At 52.5% G+C, this 16829-nt stretch overlaps 2 protein-coding genes across 5 annotated transcripts; both read left to right on the top strand.

Annotated features, from left to right (window-relative positions):
• Positions 1–10: 10 nt before the first annotated feature.
• Positions 11–8479, top strand: TBCCD1 (TBCC domain containing 1; the record flags this gene model as incomplete). 4 transcript variants are annotated; one of them, XM_084291766.1, is made up of 8 exons in its annotated part: positions 18–343; positions 458–607; positions 2051–2417; positions 3350–3536; positions 3685–3866; positions 4032–4182; positions 7267–7430; positions 8005–8479. In XM_084291766.1, 7 exons carry the CDS (start codon positions 113–115, stop codon positions 7394–7396), a joined length of 1398 nt encoding a protein of 465 aa, XP_084147892.1. In that variant the 3' UTR covers positions 7397–7430; positions 8005–8479. The 4 variants fall into 4 exon arrangements, 3 of the variants coding, with proteins under 3 accessions (XP_084147890.1, XP_084147892.1, XP_084147891.1); XM_084291764.1 differs by having other exon boundaries at positions 11–343; positions 3685–4182; XR_014618700.1 differs by lacking the exon at positions 8005–8479 and adding an exon at positions 4560–4705 and having other exon boundaries at positions 3685–4182; positions 7267–7396.
• A 1607-nt stretch (positions 8480–10086) lies between these two features.
• Positions 10087–15305, top strand: CRYGS (crystallin gamma S; the record flags this gene model as incomplete). The annotated part of the gene is made up of 3 exons (XM_084292317.1): positions 10087–10107; positions 13563–13805; positions 15033–15305. 3 exons carry the CDS (start codon positions 10087–10089, stop codon positions 15303–15305), a joined length of 537 nt encoding a protein of 178 aa, XP_084148443.1.
• Between the last annotated feature and the right edge of the window lie 1524 nt (positions 15306–16829).

Here is a 16829-nt window from a genome sequence, read left to right as displayed (position 1 = left end):
AGGGGCCGTCATGGCGGCCGCCGTGGTGCTCTGGGTCCGTACGGAGCCGCCGCTGCTGGGCGCGCTGCCGCTGCCGCCGCCCGGCCGGCTGGGCCGCCCCTACCTGCGCAAGATGGCGGCGTACGCGCGGCGGCGGGCGGCCGAGGGCTGCTTCCCCCGGCTGCGCTGGGCGCGCTGGCGGCACATCGCCTGCGGCAAGCTGCGGCTGGGCCGCGGCCTGGCCTGGCTCTACTTCCAGCGCTTCCTCCGCCTCCTCCCGGCCCCGCCGCCCCGCAGCCTGCGGAGAGCGGAGGCGGAGGCGGCGTGCGGCAGCGCCGAGGAGCTGGAGAGGGAGCGGAGCAAGGCACGGCCGGGCTGGGGCTGGGGCTGGTTGGGGATGGGGCTGGGGGTCGGGGTCCGCCTGTGCCCCTCCTGACGCCGCGGTGTGTCCCTGTGTCGTTGTCTCGCCCCCCCGCAGCTCTCGGTGGACACGCTGCAGTTCCTGCTCTTCCTCTACCTGCAGCAGCTCAGCCGCCTGTCCCTGCGCACGGCGCTCCGCGGCGAGCAGTGGCCCAGCCCCGCGGCCGCAGCCCCCGGCCCGGCGGGGAAAGGAGCCGGGCAGAGCAAGGTGAGCGCCCCTCCAGGGGTTTTTTTTGGGGGAAAAACGGCTGTTTTTGGGCTGGGGGAGTGAGGCGCTGCGTGTGGTGGGGGTTCTGGGCTGGGGGAGCTTGGTTAAATAATAAGTGATGCGAGGGGGGTGTGGGGTCTGCACCAGTGCTCCCACAGGTTGTGGGAGCTCGCTTGGAGCCCTCCCGGCTCGCTGGTTAAGAAGCAGCAGCCTCCGCTTTCAGGCAGCTCTTCCTTCCTCAAAAGCTGCTGTCCCACCTCCTCTTACAGAGCCAGGGGGTCCCAGGGTGCTCCCTGACAAATTGACCTGAGGTTGTGCCTCAGAGAGGCTGTGATGCAGTCAGGCAGCCACCTGGAGCACAAACACCACCTGTAAGGTGTCCTGAAAGCAGATTTCAGGTGGGTGTAGCTCTGAGTTATAGGTTGACCCCATCGGGATAAAGGCTGGCTGCAAACCTCAGCAGGTTTGTTGGGGCTGGGCTGCTCTGAGCTGTGCAAGCACGGGCAGGGCAAGCTGAAGTGACTGAAAATGGGTAGCCCTGTTAGATTTAACGAGGAGATCTAACAAACGAGGAAAGAAATGAGAGGACCTGATAGATGGCTGTGAGACGGGTGGCACCGGAGCACCCAGTGGAATTGAAAAGTTGATGTTGTCTTCAGACTGCTGCTCAGGTGTCACTTTGACACAAAACTCTGAACAGGAACGAGGCTGCTCTATGCATGAGAGAGTCTCTGTCACAACGCTGGGATCTCCAGAGGAGATGCTTGTGGCTGCATGTTGTGCCCCCTCACGTGGTGAGGACAACGTGTAACCGCAGCTGGGTGTTCATTCTGCAGCTCACGGGTCAGCAAAGGTTGTCTTTATTAAGGTCTGCTGCGGCTCCAATCCTTCACTCTTCGTGGTATGGAGCCCTTTAGAATCTGAACTAGTGCTTTTTTCAGGGGTTGGTTGCTTTATTGGTCCACTTGCCTGCGAAGAAATGACCCCCTGCTTTTTTTTTTTTTTTTTTTTTTTTTTTTTTCTGCGGCTCCTCATCAGAAGCACTTAATCATAGCTGAAGGTCTGGAGCAGATGCAGCGATTTTCCAGCAGAGCAGTTGTAAGACCTTGGCTGTCAGCTATTGATTTGTTTCCTACCTTCAGTGCTAGCAGCAGCTGGCTGAGTTTCTGTGGGAGGGATTGCAGGGGAATCCGTTTCTGCTTTCTAGAATGAAATAGCTGGTGTTTGGAGTTAGAATAAGAACGCTTTTCCTTCTTGGAGGCACTTGCTGATGAGTCTGGTTTTCTTTCTGTGTTTGGGAAGGGCAGAGCAGTGGGACCAGGCACCATGTCTGACCATCTTCCCCTCCTTTAAAACGAGTTAGGCAAGGGTGTTTGTACGGTAGTGGTGGAGTTTGTCATCTCTCTAAGAACTCACCTCACTCTTGGTTTTCTGCTCCCTAAGAACTGGAACGACCAGGACCACCTTGCCTTCTTGCTCGCCCACCTCTCGGACATGCTGGAACTGCTGCTGGAGCCGGAGCAGCTCAGCGCCTCCTCCCACGCCACCAGCAACAGCTTGGTGTCTTACGAAGCCGTCTGTGCCCTCAGCTTTCTCATTGAAGGGACTGTGGAGGGCTCAGGGACCGTCCATCCTCTGCACGAGCTTGCCCTCTGGCAGCCCTGTCAAGAGAAGAACGGCTACTCAAAGAACAACAACGCCTTCTCCTTCCCCAAGCTGGAGAGCTGGCTGCGCTCCTGCCTGACGACAAACCCTTTTGGAATGACTGCCTGCCTCAGGTCTGGGAAGAAGCTTGCCTGGGCACAGCAAGGTATCTGCAGGCCTTGCCTTTACTTTTAGAAATAATTTTCCTGCCTCGATTCCTCTTGCTTAGCAAGGATCTGGCAGGGAATTGCCTGCCTTTCCTCCAGCTGATAGTGAAGATGGGGAAAGTGAGAGCTTAGGGGTGAGTCTGCAGGAGTGCCCCACCTGTGTGTGCTTTTCCAGTCCTCAGATCACTTTTGTGAGCAAATGTTAATGACTTAGTTTTCAAAGACCCCCCTGAAGAAGGTCAGTATTGCAACCTTCATTATTCAAGTACAGCCAAACTCAGAAAATAGATAATGTGATGTGTTTGTGGCAAAGCCGAGAACTGACTGGGATTTTTCATGCCTTGAATCCCAGCCCTTCGGCCACAACGGCACTGTGGAGAGCCAAGGCACCTTTCCCCTTAGAAAGAAGAAAAAAAAGTTTATTTTTTTTAATTTGACCGCACAATAGCAAGAGTGGCAGTGCGTTAGGTAGAACAGTGAGGTTGCTCAAGGATTGTGCTGTAGGGGGAGCATTTTGCTGGTTTAGCATGTCTTAAAGTGTGCTGTCCATACTTTCAACACAACGCTGAACACTTGCCCTAAAGACCTTCCTGCCAAGCTCAGATTTGTGTCTGGAACTGGAAATGGAGATGCCCGTGTCCTGGCTTGCAGGAGGCTTTGGCTGCTCTGAATGGTTTTGAAGGTTTTTTTATTTTTCGGTGTGCCCTGGAGCTTCTGAGTGCTGTGTCCTGCCTAGTAGGCACCTGTGGGTGGTACGACTGTTGCGTGGTGACACGGTGTCACCGTGCTACTGTCAGGTTTTGGGCTGATTCCTTTCGGGAGGGATTGCCAGGCAACATGGATGGTGAACCATCGTGTCTGTGTCTCTGTAGGAGGCATGTATAGCCTCTTTGTTTTCCTTCATTTTAAATATATTAACTTTATTTTGCAGTAGAGGGAACAACCAGGAGAGCAAAGATTGCCTGCAATGCTCCTGTGGTGCCAGAGGTATTCCCCATGGTGATAATGAGCCAGGTGTACAAACAGACGCTGGCCAAGAGCTCGGACACCTTGGTGGGGGCTCACGTAAGAATTCATCGCTGCAATGAGTCCTTCATTTATCTCCTCTCTCCTCTTCGGTGAGTTTTCGTTCCCTTGAGGCCCAGCCAAATATTTTTTCAGCGTTTGTTCGAGTGCTAAGCTCTTGTTAGGTGGATTGAGTAGCGAAAAAGTTCTGGCTGCAGTCTTTCCTGCTCACTGTGTCTTCGTTCCGTTGCTCTTTTGCAGCTCTGTGACCATTGAGAAGTGCCGGAACAGCACTTTCGTGCTCGGCCCTGTGCAGGTGTCCGTTCACGTCCACAGCTGTGACAACGTCAAGGTCATCGCGGTGTGCTACAGCTTGTCCCTTTCTTCCACCACGGGCTGTACTTTCCACGTTCTGACACCCACCCAGCCCCTCATCCTCGCAGGTAACCAGGCGGTCAGCCTCGCCCCGTTCCACACGCACTACCCCATGCTGGAAGACCACATGGCTCAGGTGGGCCTGGCCACCCTGCCCAACTACTGGGACAGCCCCATGCTGCTGGGCAAGGAGAGCAGCGACACCAGCGTCTTCCGCCTCCTGCCGCCCTCAGACTTCTACACCTTTGTCATCCCCTTTGAGATGGAAGGAGACACCACGGAGACGCCGGGGGGGCTTCCCCACGCCTATCAGAAGGCACTGAGTCAGCGGGAGCAGAAGGTACAGATCTGGCAGAAAATGGTGAAGGAGGCGTGCCTGAGCAAGTGAGTGCCGCGTCCCGACGGGTGTGAGCTGCGCTGAAGCTCAGCGCGGTCGTACAAACAAGTTTCATTTGATGTGGTTCTGCAAAAGTGCTTTAGTAATGGGTCGGTTTCTGTGAGTTACGTCTTGCATGCCAGTCCTAAAGTACGAGTACTTGGCAATCTTGAGATCCTGATCTTCAGTATTGTGGCAAGGGGAATAATGTTTACAGTTAACTCTGCAGGAGGTGCTTTCTCCTGATTGCATGCTTGCAAAGCTCAAGGGGAAGCATGCCTAGATGCTGCTGAGGGCCGAGGCGAGGGATCTGTCCTGGTGGCACGAGTTTACAGCTTACCTCACGCTGGGTACTGTCTCCTTGCTGTCTCTGTTCTGCTTCCAGTGCCGCATGCTGACCTGGGTGAGATCTGGGCACGCACCCTGAACAACAGCTCCACAAATTATTGGCCTGCAGCTGATGGGTGATCATTCTTAGCCCCAACCTTTACATTGAGATCGAAGCTTTAAATTACTGTCCCACCTGTTGAGGTGAGCTGAGAATATGCATGTGGACCATTACTGTAAATCACCTCACGGACAGTAGCTTTTAAAGTTCTTTTTAAAATCCTCTGCCCAGCATTTACTAAGTAGTCCCAGCCTAGCCTGTCTTGTGTACTGATACACATCCATTTGCTTTCTCAGCACCTGTTGGGGAGTTCTGAAAGAGTTCACCTTCCTTCCTTTGTTAACACACTTTCTTGAGCAGCCAGCCAGATTGGGCAGGTGTAAAAAGCTGTCACCTTCAGTTTTGCTGCTTTTATCTTCTGTGAACCATTTTGATGTAGCAACCTGAAGGATTTGGCTTCGGGACAAACAGAGAATGGGGGTAGAAGTGCAGATAGTTGATTTTAAAGACCTGAAGAGGTGAAAACAACTTTTGATCCCTAAGCTGTGCTTGCACTGTGTATATTTTCTTCCTATTCTGTGCTCAGCTGATGAGTTGCAATGGGCTTGTAACTGGGTGAGAAGCAGGGATCTCAGAGGGGTTTGGTCTGTGGGACACAGGGAATATGAAAACCACCTGTTGGGTCAGTCAATAGTTCCTTTCATACAAAGCTGAGGAATTTGAGTCTGTTTGTTCATTGTTCTGGAGCAGCTCGCTCAGCTTTCCCTGTCCCTTTGTGGCATTCAGAGAGCTCAGGAGCCTGCAGTTTGAAAGAGCTCCAGAATGAGGGGGGGAGAAGGGATTCTTGGGTGGGATTCTGCTACAAATAGAGGATGGTTGAGCAGAAGTGACCCAGTAGCGGTGACAAAGGTATAAAAACCTTCACAACTCTAAGCCCTTAAATCTTAAAGAGCAGCAGAGAGGAAAATCTGAACCTTGACTGTTGTGCTGGAGTCATCCTTGTGTTTATCAGCCTCATCTGAGGTGCTTCTTGTCTCTGCAGCCATTGCCCTCTCAGTGCTGTTGCTCTTCCCTCAGGGTTTTACGAAGGTATTTTGCCCATCAAAATCTTACAGCTGAAGGAATGTTAGATAATGCGGATGATGTGCGTAGTTTTAGTGTCCTCTATAGCAGTCACAGGAGGTGGGAGCTTGGTACTGGATTTCTTTATTTCATAAAAGGGGAAGAAGGGGACCAGGTTTAGAAGGTTGCTGAAAAGAAGCTGGGCAGCTGACCGTGTATAGTGTGTCTGTCCCCTGCAGGCAGGGAGAGGACTAGACAGACAACTTGGATCAAGCAGATTATCAGGTGTGCGGAAAGAAAAAAGCTGCTGGTGCTTGAGCAGGGAGGTGAAACAAACTGTTATCAGTAAAAGCCATCTTTCAAAAACTTGAAGTTGTCCGAATGAGGAAAGTTGGCTTTAAAAAAAAAAAAAAAAAAAAAGAATATAAAAGAATGTAAATCCTGCCAGGCTAAAGGTAAAAACCCCATAAGACAGGACCAGTAAGAGAGCTGGAGGAACAACTTGCAGAAGCGTCAAATCCTGCTTGCTTGTTTTCTGAGCACATCAGACAAAGTCTTTCAGGGTCGGCAGCAGATCGAGGTGTATAATAAGCACGTGGAGAAGATAAAGCCATGAGAGAAGAGAGGAGTGACTGCCTTTGTGTTCACGTTCACTGGGGAGGAATTTAGGTTAGCTTCCAGCCTAGAAGCCTGCTTTCTGGGGAATTTGTCAGTGAATGTCTCCAATGGAAGTGACAGTACAAAGAAGAAGAGCCTTTAAATTGAAAAAAGGGTGTGGGTAAACTGGGCCCCTCTGAAGCTGAGTGGCGCAGAAATGAATAGGGATGGTTTGCTGCTTTTCCCAGTACAGGATAGGAGCATCAAAACAAATTAGGAACAAGTCAAAGCAAAACCACACAAAATCTCCAAAGGATATTGAAGATGTTCATGTTTTACTTTGGTTCAGAAATGTATTGTGTAAGCTCATAGAAAAAGAAGTCTGTCAGGAGCTATTCAACACTAACGCCACCTTTGGCATAAGAAATTCAGGAGCTGAAGTGATCCCAGATGGCTGGGAAGTTCTGGAGAAATACTGCCATGAGACTGTGCTGCTCTTGGACGTTTGATCATTGCCAGAGAGAGTGATAGAGGTGATATACCCTGTTATTGTTGGTCTTGCCAAAAAAAAAAAAAGTTATTTCCTAGTAAAGGGAGTTATTTGAGGAGTATGTCTTCATATTTATACGTATGTCTTTTCCCCATCTCCATTCTCTCTTTTCCAGATGTTGTCACAACCAAATTTTCTGTTTCCATTGCTTGAACATTCATTACTGATCCTTCTCTACCTTTTCAGATGGTTTTTAATCTGTGCTCTAAGATTAAAGCAGAGGAAGCCTTATGGAGCAGGGTGGCTGCTAAAGGAGTGGGAAGTTTGTGTCGCTTGTATAACTGCTGAGTTCTACCTTTGGGGTTAACTTTAGTTACATTCACGTGGTAAAAACCTTCTCTTCATGGTACAGGCAGTTCTTGAACCAAGCCCAGCTCTTAGCTGATATGTTTAGAGGCTTGTTTAGGTAGAGAAGGTGAGGTTTAGAAGAATAATACTACAAAAAAAGTATGACTTTTGCATGCTTCCTTGCTGATCATCTTCTTTTGGTTGCAGGGATCAGAGGAAGCAGTTCCAGATGCTGGTGGAAAGCAAGTTCTATGAATGGCTGATTCAGACAGGGAACCGTCAGCAGCTGGATAGCCTTGTCCCTCCTGCTGTGGGCTCCAAGCAGGCAGCAGGATAGCATCGTGTTCCTGTGCAACAAAAGGAAAGGAAGGGTGAGTACAGGGCTTCTCTTGACTCTTCTGTATCTGGAAGACTTGTCCCGTATTTGTACATACAGCCTAGGCAGAGGAGGAAGAAGCTGGAAGCTGCTTGGTGGAGATTCTCCCGAGAGCTGTGCATTTGGTTTTAGTTCTCATTTTGCAGTCAAAACCTGTTTTTAGTTTAAGCCTGTTCTGTGTGTACACAGCACCTTCCTTGTTCTCCACAGGTGGTGTTTGATTTGCTGGGGTCGTCTGTGTGCATCTGTGAAGACAGATAGGCTTATTGTACATAATCTGAAGTAAAAACTTATTTGAACAGCTGCCTTTTTAAAGAAGCTGTGTATTAATATCTGTACTCACCTGACTCACTTTCTGTTTAAGAGAATTGGGCGAGACTTTAATTATTTTGCAGTCTCTTTCTCTTCCTAAGCAGAAGTGATTCAGAAGCTGGAGGCAGGCCCCTATCCTGTTCTTCGGCTATTGCATATTTCAAACCATAACAAACTTTTTTTTCCCCCTTTAGTCTTCGTGTTGCTTTCTCTTTGCTAGTGTTGGGCCTAAACTTTGCTCCTCTCCTTTGTTACAGAGTTGTAGGAAGAGAAAGCAATACCCTGAAGGCTGTTCTCATCACAACTCTGCAGCGGTCACGACTGAACACGCTTGATGTGGATCTGATGCCCAGCCTCAGAGTGGATTTGGACATCTCTCTGGTTTAGGATTTCAGTTGCTGCCACTTTCCCAGGAATGTGCTGTAACTATTCTGCTGGTAACTGAGGAAGTGCATGCTGCTGGAGGAAGATGAGCAAGCGTGCCTGCCCCTTGTCGCAGGGCAGCTGGCGCCAGGTAGCATCTGCGGTGTGCAGGTGTCCACCGAAGGAGCCTCTCCTGGTGTGGCCCTGGACGTAGGGCCCTGGCTGTCCCACACATCCTTATGATACAAGCCAGCTGCACTGTTTTTATAAATGTGAAAAGCAAATGTTTTGATTTTTTTTTTTATGAATGAAATTCTATAGATTTTTTTAAATACGAAGATGGCACTTAAGCAATATGATTTTTGTGGAATTACCTTTCTTGTACGTTTGCTTTGTTTTGACAAGTGTCAATAAAATAGAGTTCTCAGAAAAGCCTGGCATGTGTTCTAGGGAATGAGTTTTACCTACACAGTTGGTGTTAGAGGGACACAGCATCTTCACAGCTTTGATGAAAGGTGACCCGGTCAGCTGAGAGAAAAGTACCAAATTCTTAGCAGCAAAGGAGCTGAAGGCTTTGAAGGTTATCTTAGTGCAATGTTTTGATAGAAACACAGTTTCCTGCCTTTATTTCCTGCAAAGAGTATCAACATGAATGAATCCCGTGCTCATTTTGTGCTAGCAGACCCTGTCTGCAGTGGAGCTGTCCTGAACCTACTGGGTTGCTTTCTAATAGGGTCTTGGTCTGGGTCGGGCTTTGGTCATTGCAGGACAGCATTTGGATTTAAAAAATGAAATATCTGTGAGTGGCTTCACAGCTTCCTGGCAGTGAGAGATGTGAGCAGCAGCACTAGATGATTGAAGACACCTAAAATGGGAGTAGGATGAGATGCTGCTGAGCACCTGTCTGTCTCCGATGGTCATACCTGACTGCGAATTCCTCCGGTGTTCAGCAGGGCTGCAGCAGCGTGTGTGGGGTGGCATGTGGAGCCGCTGTCGTGAGACTGCCCTGACAGATTTGAATCGGGGTCTGTGTGCTTCAGGCGCAGCGGTGCCAGCTTTGTGCCTTTGTTCCGCTAAGCTGCGGGTTTGGTGCAGTGAATAGCTGCAGGGGTGGTTTTTGTATTGTGGAGGCTCAGGGGTGTGCGGGTGTACAGAAGCCAGCGTTCCTCGCCCTCCCTGCTTGGTGGGCCAGTTAAAAGAAATGATCCCTTGCTTAAACTGCAAGCAGTGGGGTAAGAATTCTGAGTTAAACTTGTGTCAGTGGCAGACTTCTTCAGAGATTCAGGTGCATTCTTTGCTATTTACTGTCACTTTTGGGGTGTATGGCCAGAAATGCTTCCTCTCCTTGATGTCAGGCACCGTTTAGAGCAACATAGCTCAGCTGAGGGCGTGCTGTAAAAATGCATGATACCTTTGCTGCAGTGAAGTTTCCACATAGGGCTTTTGAAGCACAGCCTCTGAGCAGAGGCTGTTCTTTGCGAGCTGTGGTCTGCTCTGAGCACGTGCTCACCCTTTCCTAGCTGCACCCTTCATTGCATGGGAACGTTCTCTAATAAATATTTGTGTTTCTTCCTTGCAAACGGGGATGGGCCTTTTTAGAGCTGACTAGGATGCTTCTTGTTTAACATGCTTAAAAGGGAGAGCAGCCAAAATGCCCTCCCCCCTACCCTATCCTCCAGGGCTTGGCAGGGGGCTGTGTGCTTTGAGTGCGTTTGGCAGAGTTTTGGTGTTCTGACTCAGCAAATGGTAACAAAAGGAGGACAGCGAAGCCTTCCTTTATTCCATAATCCCGTTTGTTTTTCTGGAAACCGGCTATAGCCTCAGAATCACTGACTCAATTTTTGGATCCTATTCTCATGACAAAGCGGCTGGCTGGTTTAAAACAAGCCCACTATAAAAGGGGCGCCTCGCATCCTGGCTGTTTGTAAGAGGTCCTGACGTGCCTCCAGCACTGGGAAGTTTGGCTGGAACAGAAAATGTCCAGAGCTGGAACCAAGGTAAGTTTATTTGCAACCTACACACGATATTTTCAAGTACACTGAGGTTTGATGCCCTGTAAATCGATGGTGAAGGCTGCGGTGCCAGCAGTGAGCATGATGAGGCGCGTTTGCAGAATGAGATCTCGTGGAAAGCTTCCCTGGGATGAGCCGAGTCCTACCAGCAGCTGCTGAATCCCCCTTCTGTGGTGGAGCAAAGGGACAGACCGATGCCTGAATCATGGCTGTAGCACCAAAGGCAGTAGCATTGACAAGGGAGGAGAACCATTTGTGATCTGGTGGAATCAGGAGGGGTGACTTAAACTGAAGAGGTAGGTCACAACGCTCGCCTTCAGCTGGGGCAGTGTGTGTTAGGTGGGGATCCAGCTCAGATGCTGGGAGCTTCGATGTGGAGGTGGCAAAGCCCTGCTGGCTGTTCCCACAGACAGTGCTGTAGGCTTGGGATTGGGGCGCAGGGGTAAGGGTGAGAACTTGGGGCTTGTGGACCGCTTCCCCTGGGAAGTGTTGAACAACTGCTAAGAGCCTGTGGACAGCTGAACGGCGTCCCCTTGTATTCCCTTGCCAGATTATGTCCCTCTTAGCCCGCGGAGGCTTTAAGGCCCAGCGGGCAGAGAGCTCGGGGGCAGAGTGGTTTTGCAGGCACTGGTCTGTGCTGCGGAAGGTCTGGACCCACTCTCTGCTTCCCTGCTCCTTTTGTCTGGTTTGAAGTGATTGAGCTATTTCTGAGAGGTCTTTAGAAACTGAGCGTGGTGTGCCACTGCCTCCCAGCCTGGGGGCTGCAGCTGTGCAGGCTTTATGTACCCGTGCATGAAGGTGCTGCAGGATGTAACTGCCTGCCATCTGCATGAAGATACTTAAATGTGTGCTGTCCCTGCTGGAAGCCCTGTCCTCTGTTAAAGTGCTTTGCCCTGGCTGATTGTGTGCTGTGGTGTAGCAAAACGTCTGGGATGAGTGAAGTCAGCGCATGAGCCCAAATCTTATCTGTTCTCTGTGCTGTGCTCTCATGTAGCATGTTCCAGGGAGAGAAGAAAAAGGCAAAGGAGAGAATTAAGTGCTATTTCCCACAACGTAAGCAAGTGGTCTGCCCTAGAAAGGGATCACCATCCCCATGCTGCCTCTATAGAACGCCATGGGTGCTGCCAGGTATTGCTTAAGGATGTTGTTCACAAGTGTCCCTCTAACAGACCTGCTGTTGGGAAGAAAAGTGATAACTGCTATGAGGTGGCTGAGGGAGGGAGAGTTTTGCAGTTGTGTAAGGAAGATCTGCCGTGGCAAATCTGTTATCTGCCAGGTAAGCCCCAGAGCAATGTTTGGGCAGTGAGCAGTTAAAGGGACGGAGCTGCAAGCAGGGCAGCTCCATGGCTTTGCTGACAGAGGTGATTTGTGTCCAACCTACGGATCTGGAATTGAAATCTGTAATTCACCTGTCGTTATCCTGCTGGTGAGAACCATCAGTCTGCTCTGCTTGTGCCCACAGCCCCGAAGGAAAGCTGAGGGGTGCCGGGTCTGAGGGTCTGGAATGAGCTGAGGGGGTGTGCAAAGGGCGATGGTGGGGAATGGGTGGGCAGGAGCCTGCTCCTTACATCTTCCTGTTAAGTGCTCAAAGAATAAACCAACAAACCACGCCTCTAGTTGGTCACTGCTCCTTGATGCATTCTCAGATTTGGTTTTGGCTTCGTGGCTTTATAAGTCCAGGGAGAAGATCTCCCAAGGAGCAGCGGGTAGCATCGCCAAATGGAAATTCCCTTGCGTTCCTCAAGGTGGGAAAGGAACATGAAATGAGCTCTCCTTCTGTGTTAGAAATAGAGGGCCAGCTTAACCAATTCAGCAAAGCGTTGCTGTGACAGGGCAAGATAACCAAGGACATAAATCCTCTCCCCAGACTAGGGTTGGGCTGAAGGGGCACACTGACCAACCAACCACCCTAGGAAAATGGAAAGGTCGAATGTTGTCTGAGTTTGTACTGCGTTGGATCACTGACCTGCAGATCAGTTGGTTCAGTGCAAGGCTCTAGAAGACACTGGAGTAAGAGACTGATTCATGTCAAACCAATTTTCTCTAGGAGAAATTTGACAGCACTTCATAGTAGGAATGCTTTTGTCATGGTCTGACTTCACTGTACCATAAGCAAGCAAGGGATATAGTCAAAAATAGACGTGGTGGTTTGGGAACCCTTACTCCAAAGAGCAGCTCTTGAGTAATTGTCATCTGGAATGACCAAAAATGAGGGCTGCACAAAGGGCAGCTCCAGGACTTGGCGATCAAAGGACCTCTGAAGTCTGTGGACATCACTTCTCCAGGCCTGGTGATACCTTGGGCGAGAGGGATGGGATCTGCTCACCAGCTCTCAAGATCAGGTTGGAACAGGTTGTGATGAAGCAAGAGGAAAAAGCACCCCTGAGTGAAGTGCTTTGCCGTCAGCTGCTCGGCTGTAGTGCAGATCTTTGGAAAGAAGCACGGTGATGAATTGGGAATTTGTTGGCCGTGTCAAACTGGTGACAACAGCAAAGCACCAAAGCAGAACAAGCCAACTGCAAACACAATCAGTGATACAAACTGAGCTACCCACATACTTGAAGCACTTTTTTTTTTTTTTTTTTTTTTTCATGGGTAAAGCTCAAATGATATCCAGTTGTTGGCATCGACTTTCTCAAAAGCAAACTGTGGACCAGGTTGGGTAGGGGCAAGGAGAATGATCGCAGGGCTTGAAAACAAGGCCCAGGAGGGAAGAGATCTCACCACTCCCTTGTCATAGAGGCCTGACTACAAATGCTCAATAAGCCAACTGCCTAGTATGGTCCATTGACTACTGATGGCTCCCTTGGCTGTAATTTAGTTACTATTGATCTAGAGAAGGTGGGAGCACTTGTTGCAAAGAAAACAGTGGCTTTTCCAGGGGTTGGACTGGGACAGAGCAAGGTGCTGGGAAGGCCGAAGAGTTGGAGAAGGGTGGTGGTTGGAGATGTTGGGGCCAGACTGGTGGATCTGCTGCCGGGATTGTTTGGATGCGTCTGATCCTGCTCTGTGGGTGGGCTGGACGACTTATGGACATCCTGAAGGCTCTGTTTGCAAATATTTCAAACCATGATGTGGCTACAGCCGTGTCTAGTGGAAGATGATCCTTATGTAATGTGTGTTCCAGCCCAAACCAGTCTGTGACTCTATAGGATACAGGTTCTGGAAAACGACTTGGGAAGGCTGCCTTTTCCCTGGAAAAATGAAGTTTGGAGATTAAATTGTTGGTCTTTTTTCTATTCCTCTTCACGTTAGAGGCAGGAGGGGTTACAGACCACCTCCGAGTGTGACTGTGTGCTTTGGAGCGACACTTCCAGCGGCAATGCCGACGCTGCTCGTGGCTGCCTGCACCGGTGTGCCTTCACGCGGGCTGCTCGCGCCTCCCCGGGCACGGCGGGGTGAGGAACCACCCCCATCTCCCTCTATTCCTTGTGTTTCAGATCACCTTCTACGAAGACAAGAATTTCCTGGGCCGTCGCTACGAGTGCGACAGCGACTGCCCCGACTTCCACACCTACCTGAGCCGCTGCAACTCCATCCGGGTGGAAGGAGGCACCTGGGTGGCCTACGAGAGGCCCGACTTCTCGGGGAACATGTACGTGCTGACGCAGGGCGAGTATCCCGACTACCACCACTGGATGGGCCTGAACGACCGCCTCGGTTCCTGCAGGGCTGTCCAGATTGTAAGTGTGGTGCTGCCCGAGGGGCCTCTGTGGTTATGTGCCTGCCACTCCGGCGTGCTTGGAGGTGGCCCTGTCCTCCTGGAGAGCCCGGGGAGAGGACGGCTGGAGGGGGCTCGCTCCCACAGCCCTGCCCAGGGGACTGAATCCGAGTGGTGCTGAGTCCCTGAGGGAGCAGCTCCTGGAGGAGCAGCCTTAAAACCAGCAGGATGGGAGCGTGGGTGTGTGAGGCTGTGACACCAGCGCTGGTGCTGCTGTGTCTGCCAGCCGTGGAGCAGATGCTGGTGGGGATCTGGGCATCACTGATGTGAGCAGCGCTGCCACGGTTTGGCATCACGTGGAGCAAGGGGGCTTTGCTTTTGTCTGGAGGTCTAACGCCACTCTGAGCCTGTTGTGGGTTTGAGGTGGGTGTAAGTCCCTCAGCGCAGAGCAGGGAGGGTTTCCAGCCAGCTCAGAGTTCTGGTCTGGTGCTAGGGATGGAGCAGGAGCATGCGGGAGGTGTAACAGCAGCACAGCTCCCTCCACCAGCATGAAATGCTGCACGTCCACCGGTGCCTGGCCTCCCCTCCCATGCACAGGGACTGGCTGCTCGGAGGGCTAGGGTCAGAGGACCCGGAGCAGCATCACGGATCCGTGAGACCCCGCAGAGCTCAGCTGGGGCCGGCAACCAGCGCGGACGGGAGGGGAGGTGGGGGAGGACGGTGTCCAGGCAGCTGCAGATTAAAACTGCTGCAGTGCCTTCAGGCAACGCAGCGCTTGAAATCACAGTGGAAAATACCCGCGCTGCGTTCTGCTGTAATACAACCCAGCTGGGGTCACCAGCTCATTAAACTCCTCATTGCCCGGAGGAGCGGGGAGCGGAGGGGGTGCATCGCTCCACTCGGATCTCACCGAGCAGCTTAAAGGGTTTGCGCAGGCGGCGTGTCTGGGACAGAGCCCGGCACTTGTTTGTCCTCCCTATGCCCGTCCTGAAGCGGGGCTGTGGTGGGGCTTTGAGCTGAAATTGCTCAGCTTGGGCTCAGTGCCCTCTTTGCATGGGATGCGTGGTTGGGCATTGCCCCGTGCTGTGCGTTTGGGGGGCTGACAGGAGCCATTCAGTGCCGTCCCAGTGTGCTGGGAGTGCTTGGTGCCTGACCTGAGCCCAGCTGTGCCTTGGCTCTGCTCCCATCCCTTGGAGAATTTGTCGGTGCCTCAGCAAACACCTTACAATTTTCTCCCTGTTTCTTCCAGCCGAGTGGAGGCAGGGGCCACATCCAGGTGTTTGAGAAGGGAGATTTCGGTGGGCAGATGTTCGAGGCCACCGAGGACTGCCCTTCCATCATGGACGAGTGCCGTATCCGTGAGGTCCACGCCTGCCGGGTGCTGGAGGGTGTCTGGGTGTTCTACGAGCACCCCAACTACCGGGGCAGGCAGTACCTGCTGCCCAAGGGAGAGTACCGCCAGCCTGTGGAGTGGGGAGCCGTGAGCCCCGCCGTCCAGTCCTTCCGCAGCATCGCCGAGTGAGCAGAGAGGAGCCGTCCCCCCCGCCCCAATAAAGCAGTTGAGTCGCTCAGTTCAGCCTGTCCTGCTTCTTTCCTGCGTGCGAGCCTGCCTCCCAGCCGTCCCTGCCCTGCTGGAGGTGACGTGGAGCTGAGCCTCCTCCAGGCACAGCCTCCATCTCTGCTGTCCTCCTCCTCTGCGCTGGCCCCGTCCCCTCTGTCCCTCTGCTCCTGGGTTGGGTGGCAGTGGCTGTCCTGTGTTCCAGGGAGCGTGTCCCTCTCATGGTGCACAAGGCACTGGGACAAGGGTGGGAGGCAGAGGGGACAGAGCAGGAGGGTGGCGGCCACAGCCTCCGTGGGGACCCTGGCAGCCCTGAGTGTCAGGGTGCTCCCTGGAGGTGTGAGATGAGGGGAGGGCCACAAAAAGCAGGGCAGTTAGAAGAGGACCGAGACGGTGAGCACCTCTCAAAACTGCCCTGAGATGCGAGATTGCTGCTGGGTGGCCCCAAAGAGTAGGAGGGGAAGGGAAGGAGCTGGTCCCCAGGCTCCTGAGACGTGCAGTGAGCAAAGGGGGCTGTCAGGCTCTCCAGCGCTCCCAGTCAGCCCAGTTTGGAAGGCCCTGTTTTGCCCAGTGCCGCTAGATGTCAGGCTGGATGCGTGCCCACGCAGGATAAGTGATGCTGGCTGCACGGGCCCCTCTCCTCCTGGGGCTGCCTGGTCCGTTTGCAGGTGGAGCAGAGGGACCCTGGGATAATGATGGTGGCAGAAGCAGAGCCCCCCCGGCTGTCGCCCCCCGGCTGATGTATGAGGTTATTACAGAGGGGGAGGCAGGTTAAGCGGTACTTGTCAAGCCGCAGGCACCGTGACCCCCGGGGAGCGCAGCCCCCTGCGAAGGGTGATGTGTGTCCCCATCTGTCCCCTGTTCCCCCTTTGCCTTCCCTCACCTCTCTCCTTTCCTCCGGGGTTTCGGTGCTTCTGTGAAGGCAGCAGAGTTGTGGACTCTTGGTTTGTGTGTCCTAGAGGGGTTGGATGGATTCAGGATGCAGACAGCTCAGGTTCCAAACACTTCCAGGACCAACCAAGGGTGCCAGCACCCAGCTCCAGCTCCCCTTTCCCCCCAGCTCCTGGCAAAGCTCTCCGAGGGCTGCCTGCACAGGCGCTGGCTCGAGCACGCCCTGCCCACAGGGTTCTGCAGGGAGCCTGTTGCTGTCCCCATTTCTGCAGGGAGGACTCCTGCAGGCAGGTGCGTGCCAGCTGCTGCCTTTCCAACCACCTCATTCTGATTTTGGGGACTCTGCCGACATGTGCTGCTTCCCCATCCCCTGTGTCCTACGGTGGGATTTGTCCTGTACTGCTGAAGATGCCTTTGGGTGCTGGGGCTCCTCCAGCATGGGGCATCAGACAAACCAGGCTCTGCTTTGCCCTTATGGTCACGTTTCTTCCCTGTTTCTTCCCTGTGTCCTTCCCGTCCATCGCTCGAGGTACCCGCTGGCAGAATGCAATTATCCCAGCTCTTCCCCCTCCCCATCCTCCGGCTGGCTTTTGCCCT

This window comes from Netta rufina (assembly GCF_964035555.1).
Source record: "Netta rufina genome assembly, chromosome: 9".
Classification (NCBI taxonomy): Eukaryota; Metazoa; Chordata; class Aves; order Anseriformes; family Anatidae; genus Netta; species Netta rufina.
Note: the sequence above shows the minus strand (reverse complement) of the source record. Positions and strands in the feature narration are given on the sequence as shown.